Genomic DNA, 13218 nt, shown 5'->3' with positions numbered 1-13218 from the left:
CTTGGGCTAGTCGCTTCACTTGCAGTGCTTTAGTTTCCTCATCTGTAAAATGGATTAATCACAGTAAGTAAATAACATATAAAGTGGTGAGAATTAAAGCAATACTATGTGGAAAGTGTATAGATCAATATTTATTGAATAATGTGTGTATGTACTCTGTTTTCATTTAATTTACTGCTGTGTGTATATTCCTGTCATTAAAATAGTCTTTAGAAACACGGTTTTAGGGACTGTACAAAGTCTTTGCTTCCTGAATTTTGAACTTGGGGAACAGAAGAGAAGGAAGGGCCAAGTGAGAAAGAGAAGATGAAACAAAATACCTGATGCTTCTTGTTTGTTGTAGGAAATAATGAGGAAAGGAAATAGTCCCCAGACTCACAGCAGGGAACAGAGGATTAGACCATGACCTTGAGATCCAGGCAGCCAGCTGACCGAGGGGTGTGTGCACTCAGGTGTACGCCACACACCCTACACACACACACACACACACACACACACACACACACACACACACACACACACACACACACACACACACACACACGTTCTTTGTCTTTGGGAAGAACAAGGAACATTTTTGTCCTGGCATTGGATTAAGTTTCTATTTCTCAAAAATCATTTCATAAATGTAAAAACACCAAAGCTACAGATTGTTGCCTGTGCTGCATTTGATTTCTCCTTCCCCTTCTCTCTGTCTGTCTGTCTCTCTCTCTCTCTCTCTCTCTCTCTCACACACACACGCGCACACACACACACACACGCAGGCAGGCATTTGAGACTGGCTGTTATAAATGGACAGGCTAGTGGTCTTTAAATTTTTTTGTTTGCATGCTTCTGTTAATGGGAGTCAAGTACCCAAAACATGTACGTATGTTTATATGTTATTTATATGTGCTAGTGTTCCTCTATATTCCAAATATCAAAAACTAACTTTGTAATTTCTTTATAAAAAATAAATACAAATAGAAGCTCTGATACTTTCTTCTTGCACCCAGTAGAACATTGTGTCCCCCCGGGGAGCAGGCATCTCTCTTTGGGGCCCACGAATGTCTGTTAGGTCTGTTAGTATTTTGGGGGTCAGCATGTTAGAGGTGTGAACACTGCCTACCTGTTCCTTAATGTAGGTATGTGGCAGCACGGAGGTGGCAGAGGGAGTGAATCCTCCTCTCTTCCAGGCTCCTCCCTGGTTTCCTCAGTCAAGTGTGTAGGGAGATTCTGGTGGGTTTGGTTGGCCGGTGAGTGATTCATCCCTGGGGTTTTGCTGAAGATCTGTCTGCTAGGAAATGACATGGCTTCATCCTGTGAAAGCTATACTATATAGTGTACTAGGGCATTCACAGAAACTGTGTTAATAAGTGGCTTGTTTAGTGGTTTGAAAAAAAATAGGAAAGAATCAAATAGCAGAATGAAACTCAATGTCAGCTTCTAGGCATTTTTTTGGAGTTGGAATTCATGAGCTTCTTTCTTTTTTTTTTTTTTTTTTGAGACGGAGTCTCGCTGTGTCTCCCAGCCTGGAGTGCAGTGGCGTGATCTCGGCTCACTGCAAGCTCCGCCTCCCGGGTTCATGCCATTCTCCCGCCTCAGCCTCCTGAGTAGCTGAGACTACAGGCGCCTGCCACCACGCCCGGCTAGTTTTTTGTATTTTTAGTAGAGACGGGGTTTCACCGTGTTAGCCAGGATAGTCTCGATCCCCTGACCTCGTGATCCACCCGCCTCGGCCTCCCAAAGTGCTGGGATTACAGGCTTGAGCCACCGCGCCCGGCCGAGCTTCTTTCTTTATAAACCTTTGCACTTCCCTTGTGTGGTTATGTGGTTATATCAGTAGTCAGTAGAGAAAAATAGTAAAGATAAGTTTCTACTGTTTTAGAATATGTGAACTTTTACTCTAAATATATGTTTATTTTATCAAGATGTTAATTATTTGGCCAAAATCTGATTGGTTAAAAAAAGTATACATCTCAAAGATAACTGGCTAGATATGGAAGATGTTGGCTTAGATTAAAGGAAAACTGGACTATAGAAGTAATTTTAGTTCCATTCTGGAGGCTGATATAGTGTCCTATGACTAACGTCTTAGAAACAGAAAGGGCTGTCTCATCCTGGAAGTTGGGGAACCCAGAGGCCCATGTTAAAGACAACAGGACGGCCAGCACTTTGGGACGCTGAGGCGGGAGGATCACTTGAGGCCAGGAGTTCGAGACCAGCCTGGCTAACGTGGTGAAACCCCATCTTTACTAAAAATACAAAATTACTTGGATGTGGTAGCATGAGCCTGTAATCCCAGCTACTTGGGAGGCTGAGGCAGGAGAATCGCTTGAACCCAGGAGGGGGAGGTTGCAGTGAGCCGAGATGGTGCCACTGCACTCCAGCCTGCGTAACAGAGTGAGACTGTGTCTTCAAAAGTAAATAAATAAATAAATAAAGACAGCAGGATGGGTGCCCGTGTGCCTCTCCTATAAACTTTGGAAAGATCTCTTTGCTGCCGAGACTTGTGCTTAGCCCTCTATGCAGGGGCTGGTTATGGGGCAGGGGCCTTCTCTTGGCCACCCTGCCCTTGCAGATGAGTGGCGGGCACTGGGAGCGTGTTATCACCTTACCTGGTGTGTGATATGTGGGAGGCTCCCAGTTCCCAGACTTCACCAAATCATTGCCCACATTCTCATCAAGTGACCGGTAGTGGGGAAGTGACTGAACTGAGGAGATTATCTTTGTGGTGACACCATGTGTCTACGTGGCAGTGATCCCCAGGATATTTTTATAAGGAGTCAAGTGAAAAATCGTACTTTTTTCCCTTCTGTCTCACCCTTGTCTTATGCTTTTCATACACACAAACTTACACTTCTCCCTCTTTCTGTTGCCTTCCAGGATTAAGGGAGGTTCAAAGATTTTCTAAGTCTTATCAATCCACTTTAAAGAAGCTGCTTAATAAAGACCCTGCTATCATGATGTTAGAGAATTGTATCCTTCTGGTGGGATAATAAGCGTGGACCCACTGGGAATTGTTTCTTATCAGTTCTTCCCCGCGTAGGTCTGAAGGACACACCAACTCAGGAAGACTGGCTGGTGAGTGTGCTTCCTGAAGGATCCAGGGTTGGTGTGGACCCCTTAATCATTCCTACAGGTAAGTGAGCTTGGTTCTTTTCTGCTTGGGTAAGGAAGTGGCTTTTAGACTCTCCTCCATCCTCTTGGTTTGCTTGTGGGGTGTGGAGCATTGGGGAGCTCAGCATGACTGATTTTATAGTAGAGGTCAAGGTGAGGAGAAGAGTTCCACTGTTGGTGAAGATGTGCTTTTACAGTTCTTCATCCTGCACACCCAGCTCTGGGCCACGGCAGGACCACCTTTCCGAAGGTTCCGGATTTTCAAGGCCCTGCTGCCTGCCCCGCTGCAATGGGCGTTCGGCTCATGGCTGGGCCACAATGTGTCTCCTCAGATTATTGGAAGAAAATGGCCAAAGTTCTGAGAAGTGCCGGCCACCACCTCATTCCTGTCAAGGAGAACCTCGTTGACAAAATCTGGACAGACCGTCCTGAGCGCCCTTGCAAGCCTCTCCTCACACTGGGCCTGGATTACACAGGTCAGAATCACGGTTCCACCCAGCAGGGCCCCCATCATTGTCCCCTTACCTCTTGCTGTTGTCTCCAACCTCTTCCTCCGAATCCAAGTTGAGTTTGAGCTGACGGGAGGATTTTGCCCTCCTCTGCCCCAATGGGATATTTGAAGAAGCAGGAGCTTTATTTGTTTCCACTGTTGCCACCTACTTGCCACTTAGTTTGGCTTTGGTTATTTTTGCAAAGCTCGTTTGGGTGACTTTTTGGGTGCTGCTGAAAGGACTGAGTTTTTTTTTTTTTACCATTCAGCTGCTAACTGCCACTCGAACATATTTGATATTGGAAATAGAGCATAGAGGTTTCTAGGTTCCATTTCCCTTCTTATGTCAGCATTTGTAGATGTACCTTCCTAGGCCTCTGTCCTCTGTCTTTTACCTTCTGCTTTAGAGGCTTTGGGGTGTGGGTGTGTTTCCCCGGCCTGCGTGATAGTGCTGGGTAAGCAGCGTGTTCTCTGAACCATTGTGTGGATTTAGGAAGCAGTGAAGGGGCAGAGGGAGAGGCCTGGAGGTGGGGCTGCAGGGGAGGGCGTCTTGCTGTAGAAACAGAGGTAGATGGGGGATGGCTGTGGAATGTAGGCAGGTTGCCCAGAGGGGTCCTGGGAAGAAAGCATGACAGCCTAGATCCTGGGCCAAGTTTTAAACAGCATTCCCGAACTGATCTTCAAAGCAGACCTGGGTGTGGGGGCAGCCCCCAGCCTGCTTTCTTGTGTGACATCCTCACCAGAGGGGTATTGCGGAACGGGGAGGATGGCTCCAGTGAGTGGCCCAGGGTCAGCTAAATATTTTCTATCAGCGTGGTTTGAAATTTTTTTCACTAGAGCAGAAGCTCTGACTTGTTGCTTGTAGGAGAGGGGAGAGCAAATGTTGCTGATAAAGCTTTTGTTCAGTACACATTTGGGTGCCTACTATCTGCAGGACGCCGTGCAAGGTGCTGAGTGAATAAGACAGATGCCCACCCAGTTGGCTGTTCCCTGAGTTATGAATTGCCCTGGTAGGGTGGTTGTGGTGGCAATGGAGTGAGCTCCTCTAGCACCACAATTTCATCTTGCAGAGCAGCAGGGAGGCCTTGGCAGTGTCTAAAAGGGCAAATGTGATTTGGAAGTGGTAATCCCAGTGAGTCAGACTGCAGGGAATTCCTAGGTCTTAGCACTGAAAGGCAAGTCTTGCAGCCCCAGGAGCATCAAATGGTGGGTGCCGTTCCCCTGACCTCTGAGACTGGGTGAGTTCCCTCTGCTGGGTGGTGTGTCGATGTAGCTCCCTGTGTGTCCCCTATTGCATCAGTATTTACAGTAGTGTGTTAATTGCTGGTTTCATTGTCTGTCTTCCCTTCTGTATTATAAGCCCCATGAAGACAGGGACCGGGTCTGGCTCAGAGCTGTAACCACAGTGACCAGCAGAGTGCCTGGCATGTATCTATGCCTGGCAGATCTAGATGCTACACAGGCATTTGTGGGATGCGTAAATGAATGAATTTTACTGGTGAGGCAATCAAGGCTCACGACAGTTAAGTGGCTTGGACACCTCTTATATAGGGCTTGAATCCAGGCCTCCTGTCTGTGTAAATATAGCGTGCTCCCTGTAAGAAGTGGTGCTGATGTTTGGGGTAGGTTCTTTCACTGGGTTCCTACTGCTTTCTGGGACCAGGGCTGGAGTTAAAGCACATTTGTTTCTTGCAGGCATCTCCTGGAAGGACAAGGTTGCAGACCTTCGGTTGAAAATGGCTGAGAGGAACGTCATGTGGTTTGTGGTCACTGCCTTGGATGAGATTGCGTGTGAGTGCTCTGGTTTCGCTGTTTGGGCATGTTACCCGATCTCTCCTTTGGGTCTCTGGGAATCTGTGTGTTCATGCCATTCAACTTTTCTGAGTGGCCAGGGAATAAGCAGAAGACTATGTTCCAAATGGGTATAGGAGATGCCAATTAGGATGAAGGAGAAAGAATTACAGGGAATTGGGGAGGGGAGTGAGGCTTGCCCAGAGCAGTATTACAGCTGGGTGATGCTCACCTCTGGCCAGTCCCTCAGGACCATGGCACCTCTAAGGAAGGGCATTTCCTACAAATATTTTATGTCTGTCAGCCTCTCTGTAGGTGTAGAAGTGGGATCATAGCAGAAGCCTTCTTTCTTTACACTCGTCCTGTAGTTCCTAAGGTCTTTATAGTGAGAATGTTCTGGGAACGTTTCTACCTCAGAAAACGAGGAACCGAAAGTTCTTCCCCAAGCCCTTTAATAGCAAGTTTCTCAATCTTTAGACCTTAACCCACCTTCATGCAATTGTTCAGCACCTTCTTTCATCTAAAACCTGATGGAATCTGGTTGAACTTTCCTGTCCTGTCTTCTGGTTTCTGAGTCGATTTGACCCAGGGCAACTGAGGAGAGGCACTGCTTTCTCTTTTTGCCTTCTCGCTAGAGAATGAGACCCTGCTGCAGTGTCCTCTCTCTTCAATCCCTGCGTCTTCCATCCCCAAAACATTGTCAAGTGTATCAGTGACTTACATCCTTAATTAACTTAATGACCTCAGCGTCAGAGAAAAACACATGGAAAACTTTTTTCTCTCCCCGATTGTCACAAAAACACAATCCCATGATAGAAGACTTGGAAAGTGCAGAGGAAGTAAAAAGAAGAAGAAAAAAATCACCTATAAATTCTGCTACTTAGAGATAATCAGTGTCAATATTCTATGCATATATCATTTTATGGCCTGATTTTTTTCACTGTATCAGTATACTATAAGCATATATAAGCATAATTTTAAGTGAGTATTAAATATTCCATCATGTGGTTATACCATAGTTTATTTAACTGTTTCCCTAAGGATGACCTTTGGGTTATTTGCAGTAATCCCATAATTTATTACGATGCTACCATGAAAATCTTGGTTCATGAATCTATGTCTTAGTGTTTGATAATTTTCTTCCTATTTCTGGTTGGCTTTTAGGGCTTTTGACCCATTTTGCCCTTTGCCTGCCAGAAAGTTTGCACCTTGGTATTTGAATTTGTCCATCTTGCCACACCCTAACCCCAGGTACTGTCATTTTTTAAGAAGTGCTAGTATGATAGGTAAAAAATGTTGCCTCATCACTTTATTTTGAGAAGCCATTATTTTAAAATAGAGGTTGTACGTTTAATGCCCAGGCCTTTTTTTGCTCTGATCCTCATGAGAACAAGTGATGGAAGCTGGAAGTCGTGGGACCAGAACTGTGCTCTCTCCTGGTCTCTCTAGTTCTCAGACGTTCAGCAACATCACTGCCACTGGCTGTCCGCAGGTCCTCCACCCAGTGGTGGTGCCGGGGCAGACCCATGGGTGGGCTGCAGGCTCTGATTTCATTCGCGAGCTGCAGCCTCGCTGACTCACTGCTTTTCTTTCCACCTCTGACAGGAAGCTCCGTCTCCATGGGGCTCACTGACCCTTACAGAGGAGGCTTGCCTGGCTTCCCTTGTGTGAGGGCCTCAGTTTTTCTACCCTAGGTCATCTGCCTCAGAAGGGAGAGAGGGCTTGTCTCCTTCCCTTTTATTTGGGAGTGCTAGAGGTTTGTCGGCTTCAAGGCCAGGCCTGGCAGGTCGCCACTAGGCGGATTGCATTTCAACTGCTTGTGGGGGCAGTTCTCAGGATTTTGACTAATAGCTTTTATTCCCTTCTCCCGGCAGTGATGTGGAAGCATGAGAAACAGCTCTGGTGCCCTCACGTGGTGGACATGAGCAATTGCAGTTCAGAGGTGGAACCAAACAGGAGTCAGGCTCCCAGCCTTTCTGTGCGATTCCACTGAATCCTTCCACAGCAGCTGGACTCCAAGCTGAAGCTCTTCCCTCCCCCTACAAGCGACCCCTTAAAATCTTAAGTCAGACAGGTGACAGGGACTTTGATTTCTTTTCTAGGGCTATTTAATCTCCGAGGATCAGATGTGGAGCACAATCCAGTATTTTTCTCCTACGCAATCATAGGACTAGAGATAATCATGTGAGTGTTTGCCTCGCATCTGGAACTCCCTTCCACAGCTCCTCAGAGCCCTGGTGTGCCCTTTCTGGTCCTGGCCCACCCATCACTGCCTGCTAGTTCACTGATGTGCTGCTTTTTTCTTGCCCTTTTAACATTTTCCCTTCTTGTCTTCCTTAGCAGTAGGTGTTTATTTATATCCTGCCTCTCTTTGAGCCCCCAAAATGATTTGAAACGCATGAAAGTGTCTGTAGTACTGTGAGACTGAAAAACAATTAGGTGAGGACGTTAGGACCAAGCTGGAGTGAGGTTAGTTCACCACATTTTTGCTGCAAGGTCTTGTTCAGGCCACACATTCTCTTTCTAGCAGCCAGTGTAAAGGGGTATATATGTTCAACTGTACAATTCTGGGTCCACAATGCAAATAAACCCAGTCATTTTGAAGGTCAAAAATAATATGGGAAAACCCCTCCAGCTACGCTTTGTTGAATTGTCAGTTTATTTTTTCAAAGCATTTCTTATAGCCTTTTTTTTCATTACTGTTCTAGTTAAATAGCTTTTTGTATTAAGACAGCACATTTATTAAGTGCCAGTGATGTGCTTAGGGTCTCTGTTAGGCGCTATGGTGACTGAAACAGGACGGGGTCCTGGGTTGGAGTCAGGGAGATGAGCATGTCCTCTTTCTAAAGTATTTGGGCACATAAGTGGGCACCAGTCTGCTTGTGGGAAGGATGCAGGTGTTATGAGAGGGGCCTGACCTAGACTTGGAGATCAGAGGAGATTCTTGGGGAAAGTAATATTGAAGCAGAGAGTAAGGATAAATGTGGGTGAGTCAGGTGAATGGCAGGGTGAGGAGGAGCGGGGAACCGTGATCCAAGCAGAGGGAAGAGCATTTTCAGAGACTCTGGGCAGTAGAGAGCACAGTGCATGTGGAGGACCTGAAGTGGTTCAGTGAGGTCAGAACATAATGAGGACAGAATGTGAGCAGGGGCCGCAGAAAAGAAAGGCCTTGTGGGCCGCATTCAGGAGCTTGGGTTCTTGTTCTGAACAAGAATAGTGGGAAGCTGCTGAAAGAATTTTTCAGAGGGAACCACGTGTTAGACGTACAACTTGTAAAGAATATTATGACTGAAACATCGGCAGACGGGGAAAGACTTAGAGGCTGTGGCACTAACCCAAGTGAGAGATGGTGGGACCTGAACCTGAGTGGTGACTGGGCGAGGCTGTAGTTGAGCTGGACAGATTAGATGGAGATTTAGGCTGTGGGTCCCAAGGTCTTAATGAAGGACGGGAAGAGGGTCATCAATGAAGGACACTGCCCAGATTCCTGGCTTGGCGAATTGGGTGGATGATGACAACATAAACAGGGACAGGGAATGCAGCTTGGAGGGCAGGATTTGGGAAAGGAGTGGGGAGGAGAGAAAAGGGGCTTGGTTTTGGTTGCCAGGAAACAGAGCTTGATATGTATGTGTGTCTGTGTTGCCACCCTCTCACTCATGTTGCCTCCTTTTGCTGCCACCCACTTGTCCTCCATCTGCAGGCTCTTCATTGATGGTGACCGCATAGACGCCCCCAGTGTGAAGGAGCACCTGCTTCTTGACTTGGGTCTGGAGGCCGAATACAGGATCCAGGTGCATCCCTACAAGTCCATCCTGAGCGAACTCAAGGCCCTGTGTGCTGATCTCTCCCCAAGGGAGAAGGTGTGGGTCAGCGACAAGGCCAGCTATGCTGTGAGCGAGGCCATCCCCAAGGTTGGTGACCCCACTTTGGTCCATCTAAACTCTGCCACCCCCTTCCCAGTTCTGGTATTGTCTTTGGAGCAGAGGCAGACTTCTGAGGCTGCCTGTTGGATCAGAACTGTGGTCTCCCTGGATGAGGCCTTAGAGCTGGAGCCATATCAAGAGCCTGAGGGCCCTTATTGCTTGTTGAGTCTTGTGTTTTCCAGAGCGTGGCATGAGAGATTATTTTAGGTGGTACACATTATTATTTAGGTTTACTTAAATTTATCTGTTTTAACAGCATTTAGCATATAGTAGAAAAACCATAACTAGCAGGAGTTCGTGATATTATAATTATTTAAAATAAAGTTGAGTTTAATAAAGCTTATTTAAAGATGGTTTAAAGAAAAGTACTAAGTGAATAAGGGTACAGTGGATAAGAAGCTAGGGTAAAAACTGTGCAGGTGGTATGAGAATGCTTGAAGCTTGGGAAATGCTTCTCTACCCCCTCCTTCTGCCCCACCACATTTTATAGCTAAGGACACTTGAGGCCTAGAGAGGACTGGGGAGTTGGGAACTTGTCAAATTCAAGTGATAGTGATAGGCTTGCCCTTTACTGAGCCCTTGCTGGGCAGTGCTAAGCAGCTGACACTTGTTGCCTCATTTTAATTAGGGTCTGGGATAGGACTGGAATCCAGGCCTCTTTAGAGGTAGGCTTTTCTACTGTCCTGCCCTTGGCCTCTGGCTGCCAAGTGGCCTTTGGCAAGCCCAGTGATGTTCTCTCTTCTCCACTGATCAGTGGGCCATCCTGGGAAGAGACCAGGCCTGGCTGTCTAGATCCGGCTTGCCGTTGTACCCCTGCCACCGTCACACACAGTGTGACTCCTCCTCTCTCTCTCTCCTCTCTCTCTGGAAAGAGAAAAGGAGATAAGATCACGAAAGCAATTTGAGAAGCTCTGTGCAAGTGTCAGGTGTGCTGAGGCCCCGTCTGCTGGATTTTAACTTGTTCTCAAATTGGAAAGGGTCTTCTCTAGCCTTTTAAGATCAGATCATTATCAGTAGCTGAGATAGGACCACTGGGTGGGAAGGGAGGGAGCAGGAGACCTCACTCATCAGGTCATGTGCATCACCAGACAGGGAGAAAAAGCCCCCTTTGTACAGCAAGAGAAGGGTGATTTCGGTCAGGCTCTCAGTGGTTAGTGAACTCTAACCACAGCCACAGTGGTTTGGAAAGCAGTGTCTTGCTGATGGCAGGCAGCCAGCAGTCTCAGAGAGCTAAGGGAGTGAGGGATGGAAGAGAGACACCTTGTTTGATGTACCTACTCTTTTTGGTTGAGCTTAAGCTCAGGGTCATCAATCAAAAGGTACAGGTCGTTGGGGCCCCAGGGGACAGCTGTGTGGGTCCCCAGGGGGAGCTCTTCAAATGATTGGTCTAAAGTAAGTTTTGCTGAGCAAACAGGTTGTTGCCTTGGTCTTGTGTGGGTGCAGCAGGTTTGGTTTCCCACCCTACTGCCCTTTGCCTCTAGGACCACCGCTGCTGTATGCCTTACACCCCCATCTGCATCGCCAAAGCTGTGAAGAATTCAGCCGAGTCAGAAGGCATGAGGCGGGCTCACGTGAGTAGAGGAGCTGGTGCAGAAGATGGGATGTGAGGTGGTCAGAAGGCCTGGCTCCTTCACCTCCTCTGTGGCATTGAGCCTGGCACAAGGTTAGAATCTCTCTGAGCCTCAGCCTCCTGGCCTTCCAGAGTTAATGAGGGAATGAAATAAAATACTTGATGGATTAGATCTTTACAAAGTATAATACACAACACAAAAGGAGATATTGATGATAATAGTGTAGATGATGGTGATGACATGTTGTTGATGAAGCCTCATAAAAGAGCCAGATTGTGTTTCAGAACAAAGGATGGGTCTCAAAAGATTTTGGGCTCAGAGGTGGCTTTTGATAGTGGCCTATTTTTTCCTGGCCCCTGTAGGGTTCTTAACCTTTAAGTTAACCTTTTGGAGGAGCTCCCTGTGCTCTGAGGTGGGGCCTTTCCTGATTGTACCTGAACTACCGAATAGCAGAGGAGCCTTTCCCTGGTAATGGGAGTTGCTGCACACACCGGCTTCCCAGAAATGTCCACATGTAAAGCTCTGGTTGCTGATGGTGTGTGACCCTGCAGGTACAGCCTTCTCAGTATTGCATTAGGGCTAGGCTCTGAATCTGGTCGTGTGACTTTCAGTAACAACTTAAAAAAATGTCTCCATTGTTTGCACAGATTAAAGATGCTGTTGCCCTCTGTGAACTCTTTAACTGGCTGGAGAAAGAGGTTGGTTCTTAGTCTTTGTTTAATATGTGGGTATACATTACTCAGACCTACCTCTGCTGACCATGAGGTCTGAGATCTTCATCAAATTTTTGGGCTCTATTTTAATAATACTCTCCGGAAATTTGGTGTGTGTAGATTTCAAAATTCTTTAATTATGAAAATAGTAACAAGAATGAAGAAAGAAGTTCCATAATAGAGTGGATGCTTTTTGGGTTAGGGAATCATAACTAAGTGGAATTTCATTATAAGGAAAAATGACTCTTATATTATTATTATAGGCAAGCTGATTATATTAGGAGAAAAAGATCTTTGTGTACATTTTGAACTTCAGTTTAAGCCATGAACCTTTTTATATTAAATTGACTCTTGGCCGTTAATTTCTTGCTCTAGTTGGCAAGAGGGTGGTTTCTCTGTGCTGTTGTTAAACAGTATCATGTTCCCTTTAAGTACTGTATAAACAACTCTTTAATTGGAAAAAGAAAATATTGTCTTTATTCCCACCAGTGTAACTTTTTTCCTCATGTTTCCTTCTGGTGATTGTTCATCTATGTAAATTATTATTATTTTTTTTATTTTAATTTTTTTTGAGACGGAGTCTTGCTCTGTCACCCAGGCTGGAGTGCGGTGGCGCAATCTCTGCTCACTGAAAGCTCTGCCTCCTAGGTTCACGCCATTCTCCTGCCTCAGCCTCCCAAGTAGCTGGGACTACAGGTGCCCGCCACCACACCCGGCTAATTTTTTGTATTTTTAGTAGAGATGGGGTTTCACTGTGGTCTTGATCTCCTGACCTCGTGATCCACCCACCTCGGCCTCCCAAAGTGCTGGGATTATAGGCGTGAGCCACCACCCCCGGCCTTAAATTATTTTTAAAAATATAAATTATTTTTACATGTCTCTTAGTATGCAGATACATTTTTTTTTTCTTTTTCTTTTTTTTCTTTTGAGATGGGGTCTCATCTGTTGCATGGGCTGGAGAGTAGTGGTGTGATCACAGCTCACTGCAGCCTTAGCCTCCCCAAGCTCAGGTGATACTCCCACCTCAGCCTCCCGAGTAGTTGGGACTTCAGGAGTGCATCATCACGCCCAGCTGATTTTTTCTGTTTTTTTTTTTTTGTAGAGATGGGGTTTTGCCATGTTGCCCAGGCTCAAACTCCTGGGCTCAAGTGATCTGCCTATCTTGACCTCCCAAAGTGCTAGGAATATAGGTGTGAGCCATCACACCTGGTTTAGATACGATTTTGTGTTTTGTTTATTTTATTCTCTTAGACTCATAGTGTGAACATTTTCCATGTACGTTGAGGCCTTAAAAAAGGATCCAAATGAAAACTCATCTAGTGGCTATACTGATTTACTAACCCAGTCCTCGTATTTTTAAATGTTTGGGTTATTTTTAATTTTTTGCTGTTATCAGTAATCCTGCAGTAGTATCTCTGCATTTATCTTTTTTATTTCTCTAGAATGATTTTCTTAGGATGATTTCTTAGGAGGGGATGCTTTTGAATTTTTAAACTTAGATACATTGTTTTGGGAGGTTTTAGGATAAAATACTGAAGCACAATAGTTGAGTGAAAAATTAAATGAATAGAAACTGTTATATTTTAGATAGCTTTGGTGAGAACCTTTGGGAGTTCTCCCTTGCTGAGGAT

General features: G+C 45.8%; 1 protein-coding gene across 11 annotated transcripts in view; it reads left to right on the top strand.

Annotated features, from left to right (window-relative positions):
* The window catches only part of XPNPEP1 (X-prolyl aminopeptidase 1), a 62526-nt gene that overhangs the window by 34859 nt on the left and 14449 nt on the right, over positions 1 to 13218 (top strand). For 9 of the 11 annotated variants that reach the window (XM_065521393.1, XM_065521390.1, XM_074002676.1 and 6 more), the window contains 7 exons: positions 3029 to 3121; positions 3432 to 3575; positions 5285 to 5380; positions 7483 to 7564; positions 9081 to 9291; positions 10785 to 10874; positions 11522 to 11572. In XM_065521393.1, the coding sequence (XP_065377465.1) occupies positions 3029 to 3121; positions 3432 to 3575; positions 5285 to 5380; positions 7483 to 7564; positions 9081 to 9291; positions 10785 to 10874; positions 11522 to 11572 (767 nt within the window). Of the gene's footprint in view, positions 1 to 3028; positions 3122 to 3431; positions 3576 to 5284; positions 5381 to 7482; positions 7565 to 9080; positions 9292 to 10784; positions 11426 to 11521; positions 11573 to 13218 lie in introns of all 11 variants that reach the window. The other 2 variants (XR_012418198.1, XR_012418197.1) reach the window with 1 other exon arrangement.

The sequence above is a fragment of the Macaca fascicularis genome, chromosome 9 (genome assembly GCF_037993035.2).
Source record: "Macaca fascicularis isolate 582-1 chromosome 9, T2T-MFA8v1.1".
In the NCBI taxonomy this organism is placed as follows: Eukaryota; Metazoa; Chordata; class Mammalia; order Primates; family Cercopithecidae; genus Macaca; species Macaca fascicularis.
This window is presented reverse-complemented; position numbering and strand designations above follow the sequence as displayed.